This window comes from Trichosporon asahii, assembly GCF_000293215.1.
Source record: "Trichosporon asahii var. asahii CBS 2479 unplaced genomic scaffold scaffold00025, whole genome shotgun sequence".
NCBI classification, from domain to species: Eukaryota; Fungi; Basidiomycota; class Tremellomycetes; order Trichosporonales; family Trichosporonaceae; genus Trichosporon; species Trichosporon asahii.
Window position 1 is genome coordinate 322303 of NW_014040899.1, and position 24190 is coordinate 346492.

Below are 24190 nucleotides of genomic sequence, written 5' to 3' on the forward strand. Positions count from 1 at the left end.
GCAGACTAGCTCGTGCGCGTAAACAGCTCGGCTTTCTCAGTTTTCAGAGTTTCCGTAGGCGCGCACAAGATAAGTCGCCGGCTTACGGCATGCATTACTGCCGTATCTGGTTAGCGTCGAGGTGCATCGGCGACCAAACACCAGCAAGACGCCTGTCAGGCGGAGTGGAGTTGCTCCGCGAACAAACAACGCGCTTAGCTCGTGCCCCCACTCTCAATACTGTGTCTTATCAGTTTGTCACGCTTGGATGGATGCCGAGGTCGTCGGACACGAACATCCGCCTGGCTCCGCTCGAGTTTGCTGAGAACATGATACGATCGCATACTAAGCACTATATACATTATGGGACATGGTACACATAAGGAGGGACTGTTGGTTGGATAATCTACAGCTTCTTCTCGTCGCTGGCGATACTAGCGTCGCTCGATGAGGTGGTGTTGCCGTGCTCGGCTTCGACGATCTCGCTCTGCTTCTTGGCCTTGCGGCGCTGGCGCAAGCTGTCAAGGTACCTGAGCACGGCGAGGAGGAGGCCGAAAGCGAGAATCGCAATGGCAATGCTAAAGCCACGGCGATACTTGGGCTTGTCGTCTGAGCGGAAGATTTGCGCGCCGTAGATGCCCGCGGTATTCGCCCCCATGATGACCATCGCCATGGCGAGGGCCCGCTCCTCCGTGTCCCTCGCGGTCAGGGACATCCAGGCGATGTTGAGGGGGTGGGAGAAGGTGCCGAAGGTCTGCGTCCACACGACACCGAAGTACTTGACGCCTCTCTGGCCCTGCAGCTCGGTGAAGGCGCGGTTGAAGATGTAGCCCGTCATATGGCACGCCAAGCCGGCAATGACGGTCTCGCCGCGGCGGTTGAAGTGGTCGCTGACCCAGGAGAAGATAAAGGAGACGGGGACCTGGAGCCAGAATCCGACCGAGGCCAGCGCGTTGCTCTCGAGGTTCTTGAAACCGAATGAGTTGACGATGGAAGGGGAGTACGTGTCGAAAGCACGCTGCGGACCATTGTTGCAAAGCGTGATGAGGAAGTGCAGCCAGAGACGCCAGTTACCGAACGCGCGCTTGAAGCCGTTCAGCGAGATGTGCTTCTTCTTCTTTTCCTTGGCGGGGTCGTCGAGCAGAACACGTGCGCGGAGGATCTCGAGCTCCCGCTGGGAGAAGTAGGAGACGCGGGGGAGGAAGGCGGACCCAGGTTTGCTGAAACTGTCGGGAAGGAAGAAACCGTAGATGAAACCGGACGCGATGGTGAAGAGACCCATGAGGAAGAAAAGCCAGAACCAGCCCGGCTTGCCGGCGACACCGCGCATATGCAGGATACCGTAGGCGAGGAGCTTGGATGACGCCTGGCCGATCTGGTTGCCAAAGTAGAAGAACATGACACGCTTCGCAGTCTCGGTGCGCGTGTACCACGTGCTCAGTGTCCAGAGACCGCCGGGGATGAAGCCGCTCTCGGTGATGCCGAGAAGGAAGCGTGTCGCAATGAAAGCGCCGTACCCGTGCTGGAAGGCTTGGAAGGTGCTGACAATGCCGAAGAGGAAGAGCTGCAGCGTGAGCCACTTGGCGGGACCGACACGGTACAGCGCCATGTTAGAGGGAACTTCGAACAGTACAATGCCGAGCGAGAGCATCTGCTGCCCAACGTTGAACTGGTCTTGATTCACGCCGACGTCTTTCATGAAGTTGTCCGTGAGCGCATTCGCAATGTTCCCGCGGTCGAGCTGCAGGCAAAAGAAGCCCAGCGTCAGGATCGGCATGATGATAAGATCGAGCCTGGAGTTAGTGGTGCCACGAAGGTGGGTCACGTGAGAGACTCACTTGCGCTTCGCGGCGCGCTCTTCTGCCTCTGTCCAATCCTTCACGAGAGTGAGCCCCTCCGTCTCGCTAGGCGGAGGAGGAAAGTGCTCCGGATCGTGTTCCTGGTAGAGGACCTCCTGCTTCGACATTGCTGTTGTTCGGAATGGGGTGAGTGCTGATTCGGAACGTCTGCATGTCTTTCGTATTTAAAGAGCTCCATTGGCATCTGCAAGCTAGCAAAGATCTGCATCGAGAGCGACGGAGAGAGTTATGTATATTGCGACAGAGCGCAGTTCGATGGCGACATTCTGAACATGCACGGCGATCATTTGTCGGTAGATATGCAGGGGAGGTCTTGGACGATGAAGAAATTTGCAGCAGAAGGCGATGGCGACATGGGCGTGGGGGGGCTTGGTATAAAGACGGTGGTGGCCCAGACGAGCGCCAAGGAATGCCCAGACCTTCTTGGACCCGACTTTTTCCCCGGTTGACCAGCTCGCTTCGCAGTCTGCCACTGGGCGTCGTCAGGCTCCAAGATCTGTCACGCACGGATGGAGTGCATGCATGCCTGTCTATTCCAGATATGATGGAAGACAGCGCTGAGAGTGCGCCATTCTGCACAAGACTACCACGCCCGACACAGCGAACTGATAAGGCGATCCGCAGCTTGATAGCCACGTGCAGCTCTATCTATCCAATCACAACCTCGGATCTGGAGGCCCTCATCAACCACTCCACCCGATCCGGGTCGTGCGAGGCTGGACATCGCACCCATCTCGGGAACACTGAGCATGTCGGAGAGTTGGATTAGCATGGGATCATTGATATGACTCTAGCGATCACCCATACGTGACAAGCAATTGGTGAGACACACCGGTTTGTGATACGCCCCAGCCAATTGCTCATTGCGGACGAGTGTCGTACCGCATCAGGTTCACCACAAACGAACAATCACGTCCGACGAGTTCGGAGCACCCAGATCTCGGGAAGCAATTCGAACAGACTTAGTCCGCTTCTGTCGTTCCTGGAGCGCTCCATCGCAGGGGCCAGACTCTGTCCGCTGCCGAGTGCTTCATGAGCACTTTCATCATCTCCAACGGCCCAACATCATCTATCAGGCACGTTCCTCCATAAGACCACACCAGCCTTGTAGCCGTCACTCGCTCGACTTGGCGCTTCGAGGGCTCCACAGTCGTCAAGGGCACGAGAACCGCAAAGTGCTGATCACACCATCCTGTTCGTGCGACTCATCTTCCGGCTACGCTCGTGCCCCCTTGCAACGCTCCAGAACAGCACCATCGACGACATTTCACAGGGAGGTCAATAAGCAACCGGCTCACACATTGGGGAAGGAGAAGTGGAGCACGGAACAGAGATCTCTGTCGACGCAATCCAAAATGCACTGAGCTCGATCGTGCGTGATCCGTCGATCCTCCTTCCCTCGCCGCCACCGCCGCCGTCTGTTTTCCCCCACCTCCCCCGCTTTACGCTCCCCACACCTCGCAGACCTCCCAAGCCCCCTTCCGCCCTCCATGGGGCCAAAAACAGACGCACTTCAGCGTCTTGTGCTTCCCGTCGGAGAATCGAACTCCGATCTCCCGCGGTCGTGTTACGTAATGACAAGCGAGCATACTAGCCGTTATACGAACGGGAAGGGCTATATGCATGTTTCTGCTGGCGGGGGCGTCGGCGGCGGCGCCCGAGCGGACGCGGCAGCGGAGAAGCGACGTCCAAGAGGCGTGATGGCGGAACAATGGAGTTGCAGAGGGTGGTCGGAGTGGGAGGATGGAGGACGGGTGACACCAGTGGAGGTGATCGAAGAGTGCTTGCGGTGCAACAGCGCCCCACTCCTCTACGCCCTGCTGATACTGTTTACGATGCCTGTTCCATGTCAGTCCGGAGCGGAGTTGCAGCGACAGATGAAGCCGAACTCGTTGGAGGGCCGGAGGGGGAGGCGTTGATTAGATAATGGCTCTTACGGCCGAGCGCGCCGTTGATATGGGCAGTCGGCCATGTCCGCCCCCTCGATAGCCGGCTAAAGAGTGGGCCTCCATACCCGCGTCCAGCGTCGCGTTTCGGGAAACGTTGCTCCATCCTCGACTTTGCTCTTCGTCTACCTAGATACATAGGCTCATAGACTATCACCTTACCTCCCATCGCCAGCTCATCGAACGAACAACGATACAGGCGGAAGATCGACAACCATGCCGTTCCAAACCCCGCCGCCCGAAACCCCTTCCGAGGCGCACATCGTTGTGACCTTCCCCGCCGAGCACATCCTGCACGTTGCCTTGAACCGGCCGCGGCAATGGAATGCCCTGAACAAAGTCACGAATGAGGCCCTCGACAGGCTCTGGGACTGGTACGAGGCCGAGCCGAGTATGCGATGCGCGATCATGGGCACGACGACGGAGCGGGCGTTCTGTGCCGGCGGAGATCTGATCGAGATTGTGAGTCTTGCCTTTGACGGCTACCGCTAATATGCAGGGCAAGGGCATCTCTCCCATGCCGAAGAGCGGAACGGGCCTCGCTGGGCTTGCACGAAGAAAGATCAAGAAGCCGATCATCGCTGCGCTCCGTGGCATCGTTGTTGGTGGAGCGGTCGAGATGCTGACCAACTTCGACGTGGTGGTTGCTGGAGAAAGCGCAGTCCTCAGCTTGCCCGAGGCGAAGCGTGGTGTGCCTGCTGGCGGCGGCGGTCTCCCGCGGTTGGTCTATCTCGTCGGACGGCAGAAAGGTGAGTCATTCTTTACACCACCGCTCAACCGCAAGCTGACTTCCAGCGGCCGAGTGGCTCATGACAGGCCGCGACATTCCCGCCCGTGAAGCCGAGAGAGCGGGACTCGTGAACTGCGTCGTGCCCGATGGCGAAGTTGAGTCCACAGCCTTCGACATCGCCCGCCAGACCGTGGCCAACTCGCCCGACTCGGTGCTTCTGCATTCCTGGGGCCTGAGGCTTGTCGAGGAGGAGATGGGCTTTGACCGGCACATGGACCGCTTCACCCAGTCGGCCAAGTACAAGGCCGTCACGTCTGGGGAGAACTGGAGAGAGGGCATGAACGCCTTTGCGGAGAAGAGGGCGCCGAAATGGGTCGACTCAAAGCTCTAGTCGCTTCGACGGTTGACAGGGAGTCATAGACACATGCATAGATTCATAGGCTTAGCCAGAACATGACAGGAACATGAACTTGTCGCGCATGATGCACGTCCCGCATCCTTGCGAGCTGCAATCACTGTCCCGGGAGCAGGGCGTGTTCAGGCACCACATCTGCACCTGCCGAGTAGCCTGGGGCGGGACGTAGGGCTTGAGCTGTCGCCCCTCCCTGTTGGTGTTGCTCGCGGGGATCTTCTCCCGACACTCGAAGGGCACCTTGGGCCAAGCCTCCTCGCCTTGCTCCTTCTTCTCCTCTCTCGCCCTCCTGATGCGCTCATGCACGTCGTCCGTCAGGTTCCTGCTGCAGATCTCGCCCAGATGCCCCGTCTTTGCGAACGCGTCCCACTTGCCCAGAGACTCGAAGTAGGCCACCGTAGCCGGCCAGGACACGACGGCGTGCTGCACCGCATGCCCCGCGGAGTTGTAGGACGTGAGCACTCCCCAGTCATCAAAGTGGGCGAAACCGTGCCCGTCCGAGGCGCGCTTGATAGATGCCGAGGCGGACTCGAGGCTCGAGAAACAGGAGGGGGACGCGAGGTTTGGCTCGTAGTCTACTGTTAGCGCAAGTGAGAAGGGGTATTTACTGATCGAGGTCGGGTTCGCCGAGACCGAGGCGAGGGCAGCTAGGATGATAGCGGCTTTCATTGTTTGGAACGCTAGTGGTAGGGGGTCGCTGAGGACTGCGGGGCTTCTTATATATCTTTCGGCGAGCGAGAATCTTTCTGTAAGGCAATGTTCGTTCCAGAAATACATCGCATGTGATGCCCTCGCCGTCGCGCCGTTTCCATGGCTACCTGTGGAAATCCAACCTTGTCCCGAGAGATCTGAGAAGCAGACACTCATTCAGACCGCACAGCGAGTGACACCTCAGCGTTAACTCAGTGTTCACCAGGGCAGGAACGCAGCAGGCAAGGCACTCTCCCGCCGATCCCACAGAAGCATCCAGTTTGCTTCCCGGTTCATGATTCCTACGGGCTGTGGGGTGGAAGAGTGGTGTTAGGATCAAGATGCGTGGGAGTCGGAGGAACGAGTGACCCAGAGGAAGGGAGTGCTGGAGCGAAACCTTAATCTGACTGCTGCTGATGTCAACAACACGCGGAGGACTCGGTCCGAGGTCGATCACCTGACTTTGTCACTCCACTCCTACCAGTCACTCCTCTCGGTCTCCGATGCGTCGTATCTCAGTTCCATATAATTTGCCCTCTAACATGCCCTCTAGCGCCGATTACGACTATCGCCCCTACCTCGTCTCCGATACGGTGTACCCCACGCTCCGTGATGCGTGCGAAGCCATGAAAACAATCACGAAAGAGTACCCCCACACACGCATGCACATGGACCTGTGGGGTGTGGTCACAGCGTCGCGGGGCTGGCCGCCAGTCGGGTCAACACCGCGCGCAGACGAGCAGTATGCGAAGCGGCCGCCCGAGTCGAAAGTCGAGCGCGAGGCGGCAGGGAATCCGCCTTTCCGTGCTTATCTGCATGCGGTAGTAAGCGCGGAGGGGACGGAGGCGCACTTCCGCAAGCTGGCCCGGGACGGTGCGATGTGCGGGCCAGTGGAGGGGAGGGAGCAGCACTCGCCGCGATATCTTGAGGCCGCGGAGTATGCGAAGGGGCTGCCGGATAGTGTGGAGGAGAGGTTTGAGCTGGTCGCGAAGGACAAGGATGAGGGCGGACTGAGGGCGTGGCCGGATGGACCATGGGTCGAGCGTCCAGAGGATCCCAATGCCAGCCTGCCTGCGAAAGCGTACTCGACGCAAACACCCGACGGAACAAGTGAGGCAAGTCAGTAGACGGAGATGCGATGAGTCATGAGGTTCCCACATAGATACATGGCGTGCTTTAGTTGTACATACAAGAAATGAATGATCTAGACGTCTATCCCCTTCATCGACGCAGGGGCTTCTGCTTCTTCGCTGCCGGCTCGCCCTCAGCACCTTCGGCGGGAGCGTACCGCGCCACGCCCATCCAGTATCCTGCCCAGTACTGCGCATTCAGCGCGTAGCCCAGTGCCGTTTCGCGCGACACGGGCGAAGCGTCCCAGTGTCCTCTCGGAGGAGGGTAGGCGAGTCCAGCGTCAGCGGACGGCGCCTCGGTCTGCGGTGCAGTAACGGCAGACTCGGGCGCTTCCCACTCCTGCTCTGCGCCCTCGTATCCGGGCCATTCCTGCTCGTCGTAGCCGCCCTCGTCCTCGCCTTCCTCGTCGTCATCTGCGGCGACTACGGGTTCCTCATCGTCCGCCTCGATCGCTTTGTCAACAGGCTCGGGCGACGCGGGGTGGTACGTCGGCGACGAGGCGCGCTCAACTTGCGGCGTTGACGTCGACGCAGAAGCAGATGTGGAGTAAGGGTTTGGCGCGGGTGACGCTTCGCTTCCATTCGCATACGGGTTCTTCTTCCGCTTCTTGATGCGGGTTTCCTTCTCTGGCGGTTTCGAAGCCGTATACCATCTGGATTGTTAGCTTGAGCATACTGCGATCGTAGCTGAGACTTGTACTCACGAGGATCCATACGCCGTTGCACCTGGCAATGGCTGGCCCTTTGCCAGGGCCGCAGTCGCCTTGTCGAGCCAGCTGCCAGGTCCCGGGTTATGAATCTGGACGTCAGTTGAAACCAGGATGATCTAACTCACGTGGAACTCTAGCAGCGACGCATCGTATGCGTTGATAAGCTCGCGGTCGTCCCAGGCACCCTTGTCAAAGGACAGGACGTTGGTCATTGCCGTTGCTGGAGTCGATGATGTCAACTGCTCGCCGCTCGCTGCTGAAATCTCGTCGAGACCAGCTCGTCTGTTGTTATCATTTGATTCCGTTGCCGCCGGACTTCGCTGGTTGCCCATGTGGAAATACTTCCGTTCGTCATGACCGCAACCGCTGAAATCATCGCGACCCAAGGCAACAATAATGCGAGCGAGCGACGCTCTCCTCTCAAGCATCCGACCATCCACCACCATGCCGCCCCCCGCCACCCAGGTGTCGCGCACTGTCTTCGTCGCTAACATCCCCTACGATGTGTCCGAGGAGCAGATCGCCAGCGTTTTCTCCGAAGTCGGTCCCGTAGCTAACGTCGAGTGAGCTCCCTATCTCGTTGTCTTGAGCTAATGACAGAATCAAGTTTGACGCGCAGACAGGAAAGAGCAAGGGGTACGCCTTTGTTCAGTTCTATGGTAAGCTCTGACGTTGGAGGGCTTAGCTGACAAACAGACCAGGCGACGGCGCACAGCGCGGTGCGGAATCTGCAGGATGTGCCGATCAACGGACGACCGGTGCGCATCGAGCTCTCGACGGACGACGGGGGAAGGCGGAGAGGCCCCCCTCCCCGTGGCGGAGCCGGTGGATTTAACAGGGACATGTCTCCTTCAGTGGGTGGAGTGGACATGTCTGCGCTTCCGGCGGGAAGAGAACCTCCGCCGGGCCAGAAGGCGACGGATGCGATCAGCAAGACGCTGGCCGAGGTGAACCCGGGCGAGATGCAGCGTGTCATGGCCGACATGAAGGCGCTGGTGACCGCTCAGCCGGAACAGGCCCGTCAATTACTCGCCGACCGGCCCCAGCTCGCCTACGCCCTCTTCCAGGCCATGCTGCTGCTCAACATTGTCGACCCCTCCGTGCTGCAGCGCATCCAGCCCCTCCCCGGACAGAACCCCGGCAACCCCACCGCTCCCGCTTGGGGTGGCGCGCCGCCCGCTGGCGGATACCCTCCCTTCCCCGCTTCCGGCGCTGCTCCCCCTGCCCCTGCTCCCGCGGCTCCGGCGGCAGGAGGTACAACCGCCCTCCCCCGCCCCAAAACTATCCCCCGCAACAGGGATACGGCGGCGCCTCAGGTGGATATGGTGCGCCTCCTCCGCCCCTCCCGCCTGCCACTCAGGCCGCACTCGCCGGCCTCCCAGAGGACCAGAAGGTAAGCTGAACTTCAGGCGGCGATAGCTAACGAGCAGCAAATGCTCGTGCAGGTCCTGCAACTCACGCAGGAGCAGATCAACGCGCTCGACCCCGCGCAGCAGGCGAGCGTCAAGCAGCTTGTGAGTTTCTAGGGCCCTGGACCTCAACTGACAAACAGCGGCAGCAGTTCCTCGGCGCGTCTGCGTAATATGATTAGACTGTAGTAGACCTCTGGGCTGAATTATCGGCCGTATGCAACCCTGTAGCAACGTGCGTTTCGTCTGCAATTAAATCTACATCAAGTCTGTGCTGTGTAACCTAGTATTCTAGTTGGCGGCGTCGGGGTCGTCGGGAATGTCCTCGAGCTTCTGGACCTCTCCGGGCTCGTAGGGCTTGACGAGGAGCTCGGAGAACTTCTTGAGGTTGTCGCTTCCGCGGACCTCGTGCGTGAGGAGCGGGAGGAGGACGATGTGGAAGTAGTCGTCGTACAGGTCGTACGCCTCCTTGAGGTACTTCTGCTGCATCTTGTAGCGGACCGAGCACTGGTCGCAGTGGTCGCCCTTCTTCGGGTACAGGAGCTGGTTGACGACAATGTTGTGCGTGTCGATGCCGTACTTGGTGAGTTCCTGGATGAGGCGCTCGGTCTCGTACAGCGACAGGAACTCGGAGATGCACACGCACACGAATGTCGTCAGGTCCGCGTCCTTGAACTGCGTGTTGACCTCGGTGATCGTCTCGCGCATCTGCTCGAGCTTGGCGAACATGTCCTCCTGCGCGCCGGCCTGGCCGCCGAACATGGAGCTCATCTGCGAGATCATCGGTCCGAAGCGGCCAGAGAGCTGCGAGAGCTTACCGAGCGCCTTCTCGAGCACGGAAGGGAAGGAGAGGAAACGCAGCGTGTGGCCTGTCGGCGCAGTGTCGAACACGATGACGCTGAACTCCATGCTCTTCACGTGCTTCATGACCTCGGCGAAACCCATCGCCTCGTCCACACCCGGGATCGCAAAGGCGAGGTCCTGCATCATGCCGCCCATCGCACCGCCCTGGTCGCTGTTCTCGATCATCTCCTGCATCGAGCTGTTCGGGTCGATCTCCATCGCGTACAGGTTGTCGAAGCCGTTCACCTTGGTCGCGTCCTTGCCGAACTTTTGGGCAAAGGCGTCAGACAGGTTGTGCGCCGGGTCAGTGGACTGAATAGTTAGCTTGAGCCAACTGCTGGCAGCTAGGCATCGAGATCACTCGACAGCGGCATCCATGTTACTCACGATGAGAAGGACGCTCTCGCGGACCTTGGACAGCTGGATCGCAAGCGAACATGACGTCGTCGTCTTTCCGACACCACCCTTTCCACCTGAAGTTGTTAGCTTGGGGCATGTTTACACGGCAGCTAGAAGGCAGTCCCGCAAGATGAGTTCAGTGGTGGTCAGATGGCCGTCCTTGAGAGCAACTGGTCACCGGCCCAAGCCATGTACTCACCACAGAAGATCCACTTGAGGCTCTTCTGGTCGAGGATGTTCTGGAGAGTGGGGTCGAGGGGACCCTCTGAGCCGGCGTCAGACATGATGGGCTGTTGAGTGTGAATGGATTGGGGGAGGTTGCAGATGGTAGTTGACGACAGCGTCGAGAGCAAAGATCGCGGACCAGCGTGCCAGCAACAGCCAGCCGAAAGGTGGAGGTCTGATGATGCCCGGCCCCGCATACGCCTGTTCTCGGTGTATCCTCGGCGAAGCCCACGGCGCGTCATCGAACCCTCTGGTAGGCACATGACGAGGAGTCACGTGCAAGTCAGCTGAAGATGTGCAGCCGTGGGAGACTTAGCCGCCGTCAGTCTGTGCCTGGATTCGAGCTGTGTTTTGAGTTCTGACCGAGTCACCTGAACTTCCTCCTCGACTACTGCACACTCTTCCAGCTTTGTCTCTATTATCCAAGACACGAAACGGCAGGGAATGCTGTTACAAGGCACTGATGACGTCGGATCGTGCGACGAGGTCTGATCGTTGTTTACTGACGTCCAGTCGCAAAGTCGAGTGGTGCTAACAATGTCTTCACTGCTCCCAGCCTGGTGCTACAGCTCGAAACGGCCGGTATTGAGCAGGATCCCCTGCTTCCAACATCAGTGCAGCATACACCTTGTGTTTTTGTCTCCCCTCGCCCATGTTCGAACCGCCCTACCTGCGAGTGACGTCCGCGATGACAGGAGGGACGTGTTGTACTCACGTTTGCCAAGTTTCGCCAGGTCATGTGGATCCGAGTTGACTGACCGTAAGTAACAGATATCGTTGCCCCAAAACCTTAAAACGCTACCTGCATCGACAGTACAAAAGCACTTCAACTGTAGCCACATCTTTGCCGGCCAACGCATACACCGTCGGACCGAAATATTTACCACTCCGCCGACACATTCGCCATGGGCATGTGGTACAACTACACCTTCGCACGCAACAACGCAGCGAACGCCCGCTGCTGTCCCGAGGGCAACAACACCAACATCGGAGAGTGGAGCTTCTGCTCAGTTGTTGTTGGGAACGGCTCCGATATCTTTCACTCGACTAGTACGACGGTCAACAAGTGCTTTGTCGAGAAGCAAAACGTTACCGACCTCCGCTTATACTTGCAAGACTACCCCGAGCACCCTCCCAAGGCATCATCATCAAGTAGGATAGCCCCGAAACCGCTTGGCGTCCTCGCCTGCATCGTCGTCGCTCTCTCTCTGGCGTCACTGAGCCTCGCGCAGCATCAAACGATCTGGAAGTCTGACCGCCCTATGGTCGCGGTGAGAGCCGATAGCTCACGACCAGACGCTGGGACGAACACAACCGACCAGAATCAGGATTTGAACGTGTATCTCGGTTACATCGACCGGTGGAAGGACGACATGATGATGAAGTACGGTCCCTTAGCAGATCACCCAATGTGCACCCATTTCGAGCCCGACGATCCCTCATCGTGGGAGTTGGATGGGGAGATGCCCCCGATTGTGGTGGGACCCTCAGGTTGGGAACTTGAAGGTGGGGCAAGCGGGATAGAGGAAGGGCCATCGAAGGGGGAGTATTGGTATCTGAACGTAACGTGGCGAGCCGAAGTGCCAGTGACAGGAAACTGGACGGCGCTCCAAGAGAAGATGCGCACTGCGATCCCGGACAACCGCATGAAGAGGCTACGGAAGGAGGTGTATGTCCCCTTCGTCGGTGACATGTTTGCGTTCGCGGGTCTTCCGCGAAGCAACTATGGCCAACCTGCCGTGTCGTCGTCTGCTGTGATGATACCCGGAACGTTCTCCGAGTGCATCAACCAGACCGCCCCTACGCATAGGGGCAATGTTAGCGTGCCATATTGGGACCGTCTGTTCTACTTCACCGCCTTGGATCCCCTGCAGATGACATGTTAAGAGCTGTCCGGTATCGGTCTGGTGTAAGTTACGTCGGTCGGCCCCTGTCAAACTCACTCTGGCGAAGCTGCCGCGAGGCCGTAAGGCTGACACGGTGCCAAGACTTCGGTCACTGCGGTCAGCTGCTGCCGCTGCTAGGAGCCCAGCGACAGCGTTGTGGTTTGAGGGCAGTATGTCACCTGCCTCTTCCGACTCAGGCACTAGCGCACATGGTCTCCGACATCGGAGCCATTGGTCTCCACATGGTCCCCTCCATCGCTTCGTGCGGCCTTGCCAGCTTCGGCGTACGGCACAGGTGTGTCTGGGACTAAGCACTGCCGTGAGGACGTCCTGTGGATGAGAAGTGATCGTCATGTCCCCAGCCCGTGATCCATTCTCGGAAGCGAGTTCGGGCGGCCGGCGATGGTGACGTCCTTGAAGCTGGTTCGTGACGCTGCTGATACATCCTGGATCCTGGAGTGAGTGCGCTAGCGCCTGTGCCTTGGACCGCGGAGCTCCGACTAGCGTTGGGCACGCTATTGACTACGGCATACGCCGTCATGACTCCTGCCGTTATGCAACTGATCCATGTGGGGCGCCAGCGCTATTCAGACAATAGCTTCTGTGCCTTCGAGTAGATGAGAACAGCCAGAGATGACCGTCCCACTGCACCATCACTCACCTCGAATTGCTCTCCACGATGGGCATGTGGTTCAACTACACCTTTGGCCTCAACGAGGCTATCAACAGCCTCTGTTGCCCACCGGACAACGCGACGAACGTCGGTGCGTGGAGTCACTGCGCCGTCGCCGTAGGACCCTACAACGGCACCGCTGAGAAGGACATGACGAGCTACAAGGTCGGCGGCTGTTTTGCAGAGCACAACGTAACCGATATCAGGGTGTATCTGCAGGACAAGCCTGAGGGGCCACCCTCCGCTGCGCCGCGTCTTGTTTCGAAGCCGTTCGGTGTGCTATCCTTTGTCCTCCTCACTCTCGCCTTCACATCTGGCACGCTAGCCCAGACGGAACAGACACGACCGAACCAGAACGATGAGCTATCCCAAGAGGTCTTTGCCCAGGACGACAAGGACAACGATCTCCTACGCAAGTATGGTACTCTTGCTAACACCCCGATGTGCACGCACTTCGAGCCCGACTCTCCCGACAAATGGAGAATGGACTCGACAATGCCGCCCATCAGCTACGGGCAGGGGACTCCGGTGTTTGCAGCCGGCATCGACGACGGCACGCACACGGGCCGGTGGTTGAACGTTACCTGGTCCGCTGACGTTCCCGTCACAGGCGACTGGGATGCGCTGCAGGAGACGCTGAAGAAGAATCTGCCGCAGGACCGTTTCGACCGTCTCAGAGCGAGGGTTTACGTCCCCTCCGTGCCCGACATGTTCTTCTTCCCCCAACATCCGGCTAGGACGGGTCGGGTTGCTGTCTCAAGTACGGCGGTCATGGTCCCGGGCACGTTCTCGCAGTGCAATACTACGGAACCGACGCATCGAGGAAATGTCCGTGTACCTTACGAGGACGGAGTGTTCTTTTTCGCCGCTAGCCTGCCACCTACGAGCAGTAGGTGAGGTGAATGCGAGTGCTGCGTAAGCGATGCAGGTAACTTTCTCCCGGGCAAGAGATGTGGTTCGGACTGTCGGTCCGGGCATCGGGGAGCGCGATGTTTAAGGTCAGGTCGCAATTCATCAACAACTGAGGACTGACTGCTGATCACGACGAATATGATCTGTTGTTGGCATCTATCTTCCGTGACGTCACAGTCAGTTGCAGTCAAGCTGTGCCAGCTGACCTGCTACGTACCCTGCTGTGAGCCCCTAGCGCTGCAGACGTCCAGGTTGTGCACTATTGCAGGGCTGTCCGACGACGATGGCGGTATCCTCATCCGAGCCCGCCTCGGACCGGTGCCTGGAAGCCTCCTGTCAAAACGACCACCACTGCCCCGAACTCCAGCGCGACATTGCCCCCGAAGCCCCCCTGACACGCAGCGGGAATGCGACGAAGCTCAATCCGTTATACGATGCCGGTGAGATGGTGCCAGAGCAACTTAGCTTCGATCTGCACATCGCTCTTCCAACCACATCAGATGCGCTTTGGCCCGACTGGCCGATCGCCACCGGCATGGGATACTGGCCTCCGACTCTTGGTCCTCTTTTTGACACTTTTTCCTCTCGCTGTGGGCATAGACGTTCATACCCCTGGCGATTTGAGAAACTCGCAACGCTACATTGACCAGACACCCTGCAGTGAAGAGAGTTGGTCCGGTAAATGGGGCAATTTCCCAGATGAGGGCGTGTGCTCATTTGCTTCAGTGCCAAGTCCGGCGGATACTTGCCCAGCCAACCCACTTTGCACGACCTTCATCCCCGACGCTCGCTCAACATGGATTGACCAGTACATGCCCTTCGTCCCCCTCCCGCTCGAGACCAATGTGACGGCATCCTCCGCCTACGAGACATTCTGTAGAATGCGAATCCGTGCGGCAGACTCGAACGGCAACCCCATCATCCTGCGCACTATCTGGGAGACGGACGACACGAGCGTCGCTCCAAGGCAGGTGACGGGAGATTTTGTGCATCTGCATTCCCGTGGTCTGGGGGCCTTCACGGCCGGCTTTCCATACGAAGAGTCGCCCAAGTATTGGGATGCTGTCGTAATTCCTACGGGTACGGTTGCAAGTGGCAAGTCCAACGGCTGGCCAGAGGGGAATGCACTACCGTTGGACCGATACGAGGAGGTGTTCGGCGGAGCTGGTATCGCGATGCAGTTTCCCTCTGGCGTGCCGAGCCATATCGTCGTCTCGACCCGAGGCGCCCGCATACCCGGGACATTCTACTGCCGAGACGGACTCGAGCGCCGCGGAAACGCGACAATTCCCGGCCTCGAACACTTGGCGTACTTCGTTCTTCCTAGAGGCGACATGCCCCTTACGAGATACGGACCTTTGTTCTCTAAGAACATGCCATGAACGGCGTTTGAACACCTCTTTGGACAGTTGTGATGGAGGATCGGCATCTCATACTGGCAGTGACGGAGATCGGTCAATTTCGCCAGGTTATCGGAGCACGTCCCTGGCATGTTGGCTTACCACCCCTGGACTGCAGAGGTTCCTCCTTCAGGTCGTGGACAACGACACCGGCTTGGGTTGGAAAGATCGCGCCTGGGGTAGAGTCTCACTACCATCGGAGCCGACTACCGATATCATCATCATACTGCATTGTGCTACGTGGTATCCTCCTCTCCATCAGTCGCTCACCACGACTTTCCGTCACTCTTCGACGCGGACGCGCCGTCCTTCGACCAACTGCCCTTCTCTTTGGATGATGACGCATCATCCTTCGACCAAGAAGCGCCCATCTTTGCTCCGCCCGAGTCATCCTGCGAGTTGCCCTTACCGCCCTCCGTGGAGCCACCGGTCGACGAGCCCGGGGAGGTCGCACCTTGAGACGAGGTCTCTGTACCCTCAGAAGACGTCCCACCCGCGGACGAGGTCTCCCCGGAAGCTGAGGTCTCTCCGGATGAAGATCCGCCATTGGACGCTGTCTCACCAGTGGATGAGGAACCACCAGTCGACAAGGAGCCTCCGGCGGTTGTGGTCCCATTGTCCGACGACGAAGTGCCGTTGGTGTGCGACATCACATCAGAGGACGTCCCATTACCCTGGTTGAGCGGTCGCGTGCTCGAGCTGCCAGAGCTGCCGCCTCCCGCTGAGAGGCCCCAATCCTGGTCACTCTTGGCGGCCGCAGCACCGCTCATCGCCTTGGCAATGTCGCCCGCCTTGTCAAGGGGAATGATGTTGTAGTCCGTGTCCGAGTTGTAGTTGTCCTTGCAGTTGCCCGCCACGTCAGGGATGAGCATCCACGACATCCACGGCACGCCGGCACTGTTCAGCGTGCTCGTCACGTCTGAAAAGGTCTTGGCAATGTCCCAGCCCTTCTTGCGCCACTCGATGCCCAGCTCCTCGACGTACATGAGCTTGCTCCCCTTCTGCTCGTTCCAATCCGCTGCTTTCTTGGCCAGGTCGCCGCCCTGTCCGGGGTACGAGTGGACTGTCGTCAGCCGAGGCGCAGAGGGAGCACTTACCCGAGATGGCGTCGATTGCGTCGCACGACATGGCCTCGGCCATGAACGTGCACTTGTTGTCGATGGCGCCGCCCAGGCCTCCAGTGGCGATCTTGATGTCGGGACTGAGAATCTTGCGCATGTTCGTCGCGCGCTTGCACGCCCACTGCTTGTCCGCCTGGCCGAGGTTGGGGCAGTCCTTAGCACCAACGAAGGGCTCGTTCTGCAGGTCGAAAGCGAGAATCACCTCGGAGAAATCCTTCCACGCCTTGCCCGTGTGCTTGCCCTTGTACTCGAGAATGTGCTGGAGGCGACTGTCATAGATCTTCTGCGGCTCGTCCTGATTGTAGAACCTGGGTCCGAACTTGGTGTACACGTCGGTGAGTGACCACAGGCTGGGGAGTCAGTGTCTGCTAGCCGTGACAGTGGGCGTACCCGTAGATGGCGTTTGCGTTGTGCGGCGAGATGATGACCTTCATGCCCTGGCCGTGTTCCTGTATCAGTCCCAGTGTGCGGTCGAGGACATCGAGAGTCTCGTCGTTGTACTTGCCGAGCTCGGTCTCGAAGTCGGGCGCGTCGATGGCAATGTTGGTGCCCTTCTCGCACCCCTTCTTGTAGCCGCGTACCCAGAGGCGGAGCACCTTGCTCCCGTCGGCGGCCTGCCGCTTGATGAAGTCGATCTGCGCGCTCTCCTCCATGCCTTGGAGCATGAGCAGGTTGTTGCCGCCCCAGGAGTTGGCGGCTGCCCCGGAGGCGAGAACCAGGCTGGCGAGGAGGGAGGTGAAGAGCATGCTGGTGTTGTAGCTGACTAGTCGTTCGAAATTGGAAGCCAAGTCGTTGTTGGTTGAAGCTGGCGTTCAGTTCAGTGCGTTATATAGCTCCTTCGTCAGCATGATGCGATGCGCTGCGCAAGCCGCCCATGTTTCAGCCCTTCCGCACTGCTCACTTGCCTTCAATAGATCTCGACCCAACAGGTGTTACCCCGTAGCTGTAGCTGCTGCAATGTGGGGAGCTACGAGGTTGTCCCAAAGCAGTGGAACACTCCTATCCCGCAGCATGTTAATGAAGGGGGTTAAGGACATTGTCAAACAACAGGGCCTCGGAGTGCTACTCTGATGACTCGCAGCGTCGAGCGATAGCCCGCCCGACGTCGATGAGAGGACAGACGGCGCCGACTCGTCTGGCCGACGTTCGAAACGTGATGAATTGCCACACATCACTACTCGGAGGGAGTGGATAAACTGGCCACAGGATCGGGTTGAAAGGCACCAAGGAGAGGATGTTGCAGCGAGGCACGGCGGCGGGCACCTCCATTGATATCTGGAACACTTACCACTGTTTTGCCACCAATATCGCGGCGTCTGTATGGCGGGGTTGGGTGACGGATCGCTTGTGGTCTTCGGCACGCTCGGCAAGAATGCGTGTAGTGACGATGGACGTGGTGGAGGGCGGCGGGCAGGTGCGGGCATCTGTGGCCGTTATATAGAGTTGACTGCACCTTAAGCTGTCTCGTCCTAGTGATTGCTCCTCTTGAGGTGTTGCCGGCGCTAAAGAGGATCCTGGGCCACGTGCCGTACCTCAACATCAATGGGCGTGCGAAAGCTTAATGTCATTCATGGTGGTTTCGTCCATGTCGCATGGTGTAGCTGTTCGGATTGACCATCCCCGCGAGGCTGTCTAAATCATAGGGCAGATGAACTATGTTACATCGTCAACGCGGCCTTTGTAGGTCCTTGGGTAGCCTGCAATGGATCCATCCGGGCTCCCCGGCGTGTCAATACGAGTGTCAGTTCATAGGTCCGCAATTATAGTTGCGGAGATCAGTACAGGCGACCTTTCGACACTGGTAATCAGGCTGACATCACGTTAGTCGTAATCAGTAGGCAGTCCGGAAGCATGGGTCATATGGCGTCATCGCACAACCTAAGGACCAGACGGTCCGAAATGCATGTGGCCAGACGATGCTGAAACCCGTCCACTCCGTCCAGATCGAGCCAGCGTTTCAGCCGTAATCGGCTCCGAAGTGCGAGTGCACCTCATCAATGACTTCTCGGGGCGTCGTTCAGCGACCGCTCCAATCTCATCTCGACGGGATGCAGCAAGCCGGACCGGGCATCAGGATCTGTCCTCAAGCGATCCAGGGAGGTTTGCCACCGGTAGCTGTAGACTCACCACCGTAAATTGAACTCATCCTAAGACTAAAGAGACACGCCGGGGCGGAAGGCAAACGCTGCTCAGCATCGTTTTTCGATCATACCGGCTCACCAGCTGATCTCCTTCGGCACCTTGAGATACCTCGCCGTCCAGTCCCAGAGGTCATCCTGGAGTGCGCGGTCGTGCGACGCCTCGCTGCTGTCCTTCTCCTCTTCGACATGGAAGAACTTGCCATTCACGTCGTACTGCGGGTCATATGCCATAAGCGCAAGCACCCTCCCCGACCGTTTTGGTGTCGAGACTACCGCGCCGCGGAGCTTCAGCAACCATGAGAACCAGGGCAGGATGTAATTGATGAACCACCGGCCGAGGAGGGGCACGCCCCTGAACAGATTGGTCGTGGGCACAAACCCTGGATCGAAGGTGTTCACGCGCCAGCCGCTCTCATGCTCGGCTGCCTTTCGCGCAAGCGTGTTCGCGAACAGGACATTGGCGAGCTTCGAGGTCGAATAAGCGGTCATGCCCCTCTGGTATCTCTCGTGTGCCGCTTCGTCTGCGCTACTCCACCTCACTCTTCGGTGGAGGGATGAGGAGACGAAGACGACGCGCGCGTCGGCTGTGAATCGTCCTCGCTCCTTCAGGCCGAAGAAGAGTGCAGCGTGCCCGACATGGTTGACCGCAAAGGTCGTGTCGATGCCGTCCTCGTTCAGGACCGGTTTGCGCAGACTCACACCCGCACAGCAAATCAAAGCCGAGACGGGATGGTCCCATTCATCGAGGAAGGACTGGATCGAGGCCAGATCGCCCAGGTCCACGGGGTAGAATGCCGTGTTCGCTGGCAGAGCCCGCGGTGGGGTCCGCGCAAGTACCGCGACTTGCATGTCTGGGTTCGCGGTGGCGAGATCCCTCGCCGCCTCGTAGCCGATGCCGCTGCTGCCGCCTGTGATGATTGCGTATCGAGAGTGGGATGAAGACATGGAGTGTTGTTGATAGCTTGTTAAGAGCAAGGGGAGGCCGGATTTACGTCACTTGGGAAGGATCGGAACGGAGATCAAGGCATCTCCGCTGATGTTGGATGAGCGAGGAGCGGGCGGATATTCGAGGTATCCATCTCGAGTATGCGGGCCTAGTCATGCTTGTTAGATGTTGTCAGCGACGTCCTGGAGTTGTGGCGCCTAGCAAGAGCAGGAGAGCTGGAATAAGAGCAGGCAATGACTCCCCCTCGTGGATGCAGGCGCGCGGATTATTACCGAGGACTGAATGGGTGCTGCTGACTGGTCCAATCTCGGATCCGACGGCTCCCACATCGGCTCTTGTCGCTCTTGCATCCGCGCACTGGCACTGGTGCACCATGCTGCAACGAGAGCCGCCTCCGATAATCAACAGTGTGTACACTCCCCCTCTTGCATGCACACATGCACGGCGTTCGTGGGGGGAAGGGGGGAACTTGATACGACTGCTCGAGCTGTTGTGCATCAGTGCATCAGTTGAATGTGCATGACCCTGGGTGCCGCGGGTGATTGTTCGAGCCTCAGGGTAAAGCACCAGGAGTCGATTGGGGGAGGGTGATGAGTCTGGTCCTGACAATTCTAACCAGGTCTAATTGCGGATGTCTTTGTGAGTGTCGGTTGAACAAAAGCATGTCTTGACAAGGGAGAGCTCTCGGTAGCTCGGTTAGCCCTGAGACGTGGATTCGGATTCTGGTCGTTCTGGAGGGTCGCGTCAGACGCGTCAACCATCCTGCATCCGCAGTTTCTTCCGTTGATGTAATGTGGACACTGCGCATGGCCAGCGGATGAAGAACTTCAATTCGCTTGAAGAGAGAGTGGAGGACTGTCCGGATCAGATTGCGCCAGAGGGAGGAGAACACACAAAAACGTGCTCAGACGGGAATCAGAGTCCCCGAGGGAGGGCATGGAGCAGCCTGATGGAACTGTGATTGCCGGTTCGGCAAGTGGGTACAAGAGTAGTGGGTGGAGCAGAGGCTGGGCAGTGCCGATCCGGTCGGGTGGTGGGGCCGGGGCGATGCTGCCGGGTGAATGGGCGACTGCAACTTTATCACAGACCGGCCGGTTTCTTTGGCACACGGTCCTCCGTGGGGATCCCAACTCTCTGTGCCGGCAGGGGCAGTGCACATGCCCAACAGCGGATGTCTCGGTATTCTTCACACGGGAGGCACTTCCGCCGAGGGTGTCGCGAATCACTTCCGTACCATTGGACGGGTTGTGTGCCGATCGTGGCGTGTGCCGGTAACTAAGGTCCGCGGCCTGTCGATCTGGAACAATGGTAAGGTTGCCAGCCAACTTGCCCCGTGGCTCGGCGGGAGTCTCAGATCGGGATCTGGGGGTGTTGCTCGCACTTTGTGCAACTCCTCAGCTGGACTAGAGGTATTTAAGAAGCTCGATCTACCTGTCAAAGATGCTTTCCCACCCTGCTCTTCCCAACGACTCACCCTTCTTTGGACCCCACACTCTTTCGCCGTGATCACCATGTTCAAGTCCCTCTTTATCCTCTCTGTCCTCGGTGAGCCAAACCAACACCCCGACCCGCAAGCAACTGACCGCCAGCCCTCGGCGCCTCCGCCCAGTCCTTCCCGGGCATGGGCAGCATCCCCGACTCGTGCAAGTCGCAGTGCAAGGAAGTCGCCTCCCTCGGCTCAAAGTGCACCTCGATGGACGGCGCCTGTTTCAGTGACATTTGCAAGGTGAGTGCCGCTCCCACCACAAGATCAAGAGTGCCACGCTGACCCCAGAACGCGGACAAGTTCAAGCCCTGCCTCGAGTGTGCCAAGATGTCGGACATTTACGACTCGTTTGTCAGCTCGTGCTCGGCGCTTGGGACGGACGTCTCGGCCGCTGGATCTGGCTCGTCGGGCTCATCTGGCTCGTCTGGTTCTGGCAGCTCTGGTTCTGGCAGCTCGAGCGGCTCCGGCAGCTCCGGCAGCTCTGGCAGCTCTGGCAGCTCTGGCAGCTCCGGCTCCGCCTCTGGTAACTCGGGCAGCGCCGGCGCGCTTCACGTCTCCGTCGCCGGTGTCGCTGCTGCCGCCGTCGCTGCTGCGCTCTTCTAAACGCAGCCTTTTAATATATCGATCCAGAAACAGTAATACATAAGTGTGTTATGAACTACAAGGCGGACCACGTGGCGTGTATGCGAGGTTATGAGGTTTCTGAAGTCGCGAGGTGATGTGCAGTGGACGACGACAGTCTGACGCGTCAAACGGTTTGACGCGTCTGGCATGTCGAGGCTATCAAGGGTTGCGAAACAATGTGACCTAAGGTACGGGGGACGAAGCGGGCAGCGGCCAGGCATGCCCGCCATACTCCTGTGTCGCAGATTCCAAGGTGGGTCCAGCAGCATCATCATTGTCTTTCGTGTCTCGTCTCATGGACGCGGCACGGCACTTGGCGGAGGCAACCGTACCGAGAATGCCCTCCTCCCTCTCCCGAGTTGTCCGGTGGTTTCCTGTGGTAACGTTTGAGTTTGGTGACAGACTTGTCAGGAACGTCCAGGACCGGGGTCAGGTTTTCGGGGCTGTGCTCGAGATGGTGACACAGGGAATTCTCTGGAGGCTAGTTCGAAGAGTCATGGAGTGAGGATGCGTAGGGCTGGGCTGCTACTCCCCATGACACCCATTCATGGTATGTCTCTGTCCCTCTGACTCGTGGACACAGGAGGAGGGAGGGGAGATGTGACGAAGGGGACGGACGGAGGATGGAGGCATGGAGGCTGGGACTCGAGGGTCGAGGTGGTCTGGGGCCCGATGACCCTGTGCCAGGCACAAGTTCTATCCAGCACCGCTATCGACGACCCCAAACCGTATGAAGCATAACACGGCACTGGGCGTACGACGGCGTTGCGAGCCCAGACCAGGTTTCGAGTGGTCTGCGAGCAGCGATAGACGATCGTGGGAAACTTGGCGGCCCAAAGCATCGGACACGGCGAGCGGCATGGCGGTCAGGGGACCGACGGGGCATGCAAGGTGTTGCACTGATGCGACGTGCGCAGAAGTGCGCTTCACGTTTCAACCACGGCTCTCAAAACGAGCAGTGCTGTCGGTGCCCGCAATGACGGGCTGCTGATACGGCGTTCCGGTACGATCTTAGTATGGTGATGCATAACCTCATTGGCAGGCCCAGCACCCGGTTGCTGCGCTGCTGTTGCACAAACGTCTCAGCATGCAGTGTGGCTATGGTCAGGTTTCAAGCCTGCTGCGTCGACTTGAGGGCTCCGCTGGCCGTCGTCTCGCATGACACGTAGCATGGCCGCAACAACGAGCACGCATATATAGGCAGCAACGAGTCACTGCCGACACCCTCAGCCACGCCTTCACGATGTTCAAGTCACTAGCCCTCGTCTCGGTGCTTGGTGCGTATTCCACAACAACACCAAGCTCACGACCAAAGTTCTAACGCGCAGCCCTTACCGCCTCCGCGGACCTCTTCAACCTGAAGCAAATCCACGACGTGTCCGAGAAATGCCACGACCACTGCGGCGAGGTCGGCAACGTGATCAGCAACAACTGCACGTCCCTCTTCAAGGGATGCCTTACCGAGTTCTGCAAGGTGAGTCACGTTCGCTCCCGGTCCGCTCTCGCACTTGGCAGGCCTGCGTTTGCGCTTGCGCTTGGGCATGGGCATGGGCTTGGGCCGCACGTCCCTCAGAGGCACGCCATGCGCTGACGAGAAAAGGCGGCCAGTGTCAAGCCCTGCCTTGAGTGTCTCAAGACGGAGAAGATGTACGACAAGTTTGAATCTGTCTGCGACTTCTTCGGCAAGGACACCAACACTTCCTCCAGCAGTGAGTCCTCATTAGACTACAGCGCTGCGGTAGTTGTAAGTGAGCGCACACTAACGCCCAGGCTCTGCTGGCCCCTCCGCCACCAGCAGCAGCGCCGTCTCGGCCGCAAGCGCAAAGGAGGACAAGAAGGACAACGGCGCCTCGTTCGCTGCGCCGGCAGTCGGTGTCGCGGCTGTGGCGGCTGCTGCCGTCGCTGCGGTTCTTTAGAAAACCATCTGTATCAGTATTGCATTGCCTCATGAACGAGAATGGACCAGAGGGAGGAGAACACACAAAAACGTGCTCAGACGGGAATCAGAGTCCCCGAGGGAGGGCATGGAGCAGCCTGATGGAACTGTGATTGCCGGTTCGGCAAGTGGGTACAAGAGTAGTGGGTGGAGCAGAGGCTGGGCAGTGCCGATCCGGTCGGGTGGTGGGGCCGGGGCGATGCTGCCGGGTGAATGGGCGACTGCAACTTTATCACAGACCGGCCGGTTTCTTTGGCACACGGTCCTCCGTGGGGATCCCAACTCTCTGTGCCGGCAGGGGCAGTGCACATGCCCAACAGCGGATGTCTCGGTATCCGGGCCGTCGCTACGAATCATGGGCGGCGGTCATCGGTGAGATGAATGGTCCAGCGCGAAGGACCGGGCGGTGCGTGAGCGGGGCATGTGAGGCATGTGAGCCAGCACGCCCCCGGGCAGGTGCTGAGGGGGCATGAATGGACATTGTTGCGGGTGAGTGGCAGGGTGTTGTTGATTAATTAACTGAAATGAACCGAATACCATGGCTAATCCAGAGCGCAGAGCAGACCGCGCAGAGCAGACCGCCTGAGTGATTATGCCCACCGTGCCTTTGCCCTGGAACGCGTACGCACTCTACTCTGTTCTCTTAGCGTGTGTGTGCGTGGGCGTATGCGGCGCCTTCGTTAAACACAGAGAGTTGACCAGAATCTCAGCACATCGCCAGTGCGATGGACAC

At 58.8% G+C, this 24190-nt stretch overlaps 14 protein-coding genes across 14 annotated transcripts; 8 read left to right on the top strand and 6 right to left on the bottom strand.

Moving 5' to 3' along the window:
• Window positions 1-385: 385 nt before the first annotated feature.
• Window positions 386-1945, bottom strand: A1Q1_00621 (MFS transporter, putative; the record flags this gene model as incomplete). Its single annotated transcript, XM_014325936.1, has 2 exons — window positions 386-1772; window positions 1818-1945. 2 exons carry the CDS (start codon window positions 1943-1945, stop codon window positions 386-388), a joined length of 1515 nt encoding a protein of 504 aa, XP_014181411.1.
• Window positions 1946-4000: 2055 nt separating this feature from the next.
• On the top strand, window positions 4001-4905 carry A1Q1_00622 (enoyl-CoA hydratase; the record flags this gene model as incomplete). The annotated part of the gene is made up of 3 exons (XM_014325937.1): window positions 4001-4246; window positions 4290-4533; window positions 4580-4905. 3 exons carry the CDS (start codon window positions 4001-4003, stop codon window positions 4903-4905), a joined length of 816 nt encoding a protein of 271 aa, XP_014181412.1.
• Window positions 4906-4956: 51 nt separating this feature from the next.
• Window positions 4957-5595, bottom strand: A1Q1_00623 (uncharacterized protein; the record flags this gene model as incomplete). Its single annotated transcript, XM_014325938.1, has 1 exon — window positions 4957-5595. One exon carries the CDS (start codon window positions 5593-5595, stop codon window positions 4957-4959), a length of 639 nt encoding a protein of 212 aa, XP_014181413.1.
• Window positions 5596-6158: 563 nt separating this feature from the next.
• A1Q1_00624 (uncharacterized protein) lies at window positions 6159-6743 on the top strand (the record flags this gene model as incomplete). The annotated part of the gene is made up of 1 exon (XM_014325939.1): window positions 6159-6743. The coding sequence occupies one exon, from the start codon at window positions 6159-6161 to the stop codon at window positions 6741-6743; it is 585 nt and encodes a 194-aa protein (XP_014181414.1).
• Window positions 6744-6837: 94 nt separating this feature from the next.
• On the bottom strand, window positions 6838-7788 carry A1Q1_00625 (uncharacterized protein; the record flags this gene model as incomplete). The annotated part of the gene is made up of 3 exons (XM_014325940.1): window positions 6838-7399; window positions 7451-7509; window positions 7582-7788. 3 exons carry the CDS (start codon window positions 7786-7788, stop codon window positions 6838-6840), a joined length of 828 nt encoding a protein of 275 aa, XP_014181415.1.
• Window positions 7789-7900: 112 nt separating this feature from the next.
• Window positions 7901-9038, top strand: A1Q1_00626 (uncharacterized protein; the record flags this gene model as incomplete). Its single annotated transcript, XM_014325941.1, has 5 exons — window positions 7901-8019; window positions 8076-8115; window positions 8158-8781; window positions 8866-8970; window positions 9015-9038. The coding sequence occupies 5 exons, from the start codon at window positions 7901-7903 to the stop codon at window positions 9036-9038; spliced, it is 912 nt and encodes a 303-aa protein (XP_014181416.1).
• A 118-nt stretch (window positions 9039-9156) lies between these two features.
• A1Q1_00627 (uncharacterized protein) lies at window positions 9157-10391 on the bottom strand (the record flags this gene model as incomplete). Its single annotated transcript, XM_014325942.1, has 3 exons — window positions 9157-10020; window positions 10096-10181; window positions 10307-10391. The coding sequence occupies 3 exons, from the start codon at window positions 10389-10391 to the stop codon at window positions 9157-9159; spliced, it is 1035 nt and encodes a 344-aa protein (XP_014181417.1).
• Window positions 10392-11237: 846 nt separating this feature from the next.
• A1Q1_00628 (uncharacterized protein) lies at window positions 11238-12218 on the top strand (the record flags this gene model as incomplete). Its single annotated transcript, XM_014325943.1, has 1 exon — window positions 11238-12218. One exon carries the CDS (start codon window positions 11238-11240, stop codon window positions 12216-12218), a length of 981 nt encoding a protein of 326 aa, XP_014181418.1.
• Window positions 12219-12897: 679 nt separating this feature from the next.
• A1Q1_00629 (uncharacterized protein) lies at window positions 12898-13788 on the top strand (the record flags this gene model as incomplete). The annotated part of the gene is made up of 1 exon (XM_014325944.1): window positions 12898-13788. The coding sequence occupies one exon, from the start codon at window positions 12898-12900 to the stop codon at window positions 13786-13788; it is 891 nt and encodes a 296-aa protein (XP_014181419.1).
• A 515-nt stretch (window positions 13789-14303) lies between these two features.
• Window positions 14304-15185, top strand: A1Q1_00630 (uncharacterized protein; the record flags this gene model as incomplete). The annotated part of the gene is made up of 1 exon (XM_014325945.1): window positions 14304-15185. One exon carries the CDS (start codon window positions 14304-14306, stop codon window positions 15183-15185), a length of 882 nt encoding a protein of 293 aa, XP_014181420.1.
• A 208-nt stretch (window positions 15186-15393) lies between these two features.
• A1Q1_00631 (beta-1,3-mannanase) lies at window positions 15394-17070 on the bottom strand (the record flags this gene model as incomplete). Its single annotated transcript, XM_014325946.1, has 4 exons — window positions 15394-15409; window positions 15474-16224; window positions 16301-16674; window positions 16715-17070. 4 exons carry the CDS (start codon window positions 17068-17070, stop codon window positions 15394-15396), a joined length of 1497 nt encoding a protein of 498 aa, XP_014181421.1.
• Window positions 17071-18540: 1470 nt separating this feature from the next.
• On the bottom strand, window positions 18541-19410 carry A1Q1_00632 (short-chain dehydrogenase, putative; the record flags this gene model as incomplete). The annotated part of the gene is made up of 1 exon (XM_014325947.1): window positions 18541-19410. One exon carries the CDS (start codon window positions 19408-19410, stop codon window positions 18541-18543), a length of 870 nt encoding a protein of 289 aa, XP_014181422.1.
• A 1512-nt stretch (window positions 19411-20922) lies between these two features.
• Window positions 20923-21500, top strand: A1Q1_00633 (uncharacterized protein; the record flags this gene model as incomplete). Its single annotated transcript, XM_014325948.1, has 3 exons — window positions 20923-20956; window positions 21001-21137; window positions 21186-21500. 3 exons carry the CDS (start codon window positions 20923-20925, stop codon window positions 21498-21500), a joined length of 486 nt encoding a protein of 161 aa, XP_014181423.1.
• A 1264-nt stretch (window positions 21501-22764) lies between these two features.
• A1Q1_00634 (uncharacterized protein) lies at window positions 22765-23437 on the top strand (the record flags this gene model as incomplete). Its single annotated transcript, XM_014325949.1, has 4 exons — window positions 22765-22798; window positions 22850-22995; window positions 23122-23230; window positions 23292-23437. 4 exons carry the CDS (start codon window positions 22765-22767, stop codon window positions 23435-23437), a joined length of 435 nt encoding a protein of 144 aa, XP_014181424.1.
• Window positions 23438-24190: the final 753 nt, after the last annotated feature.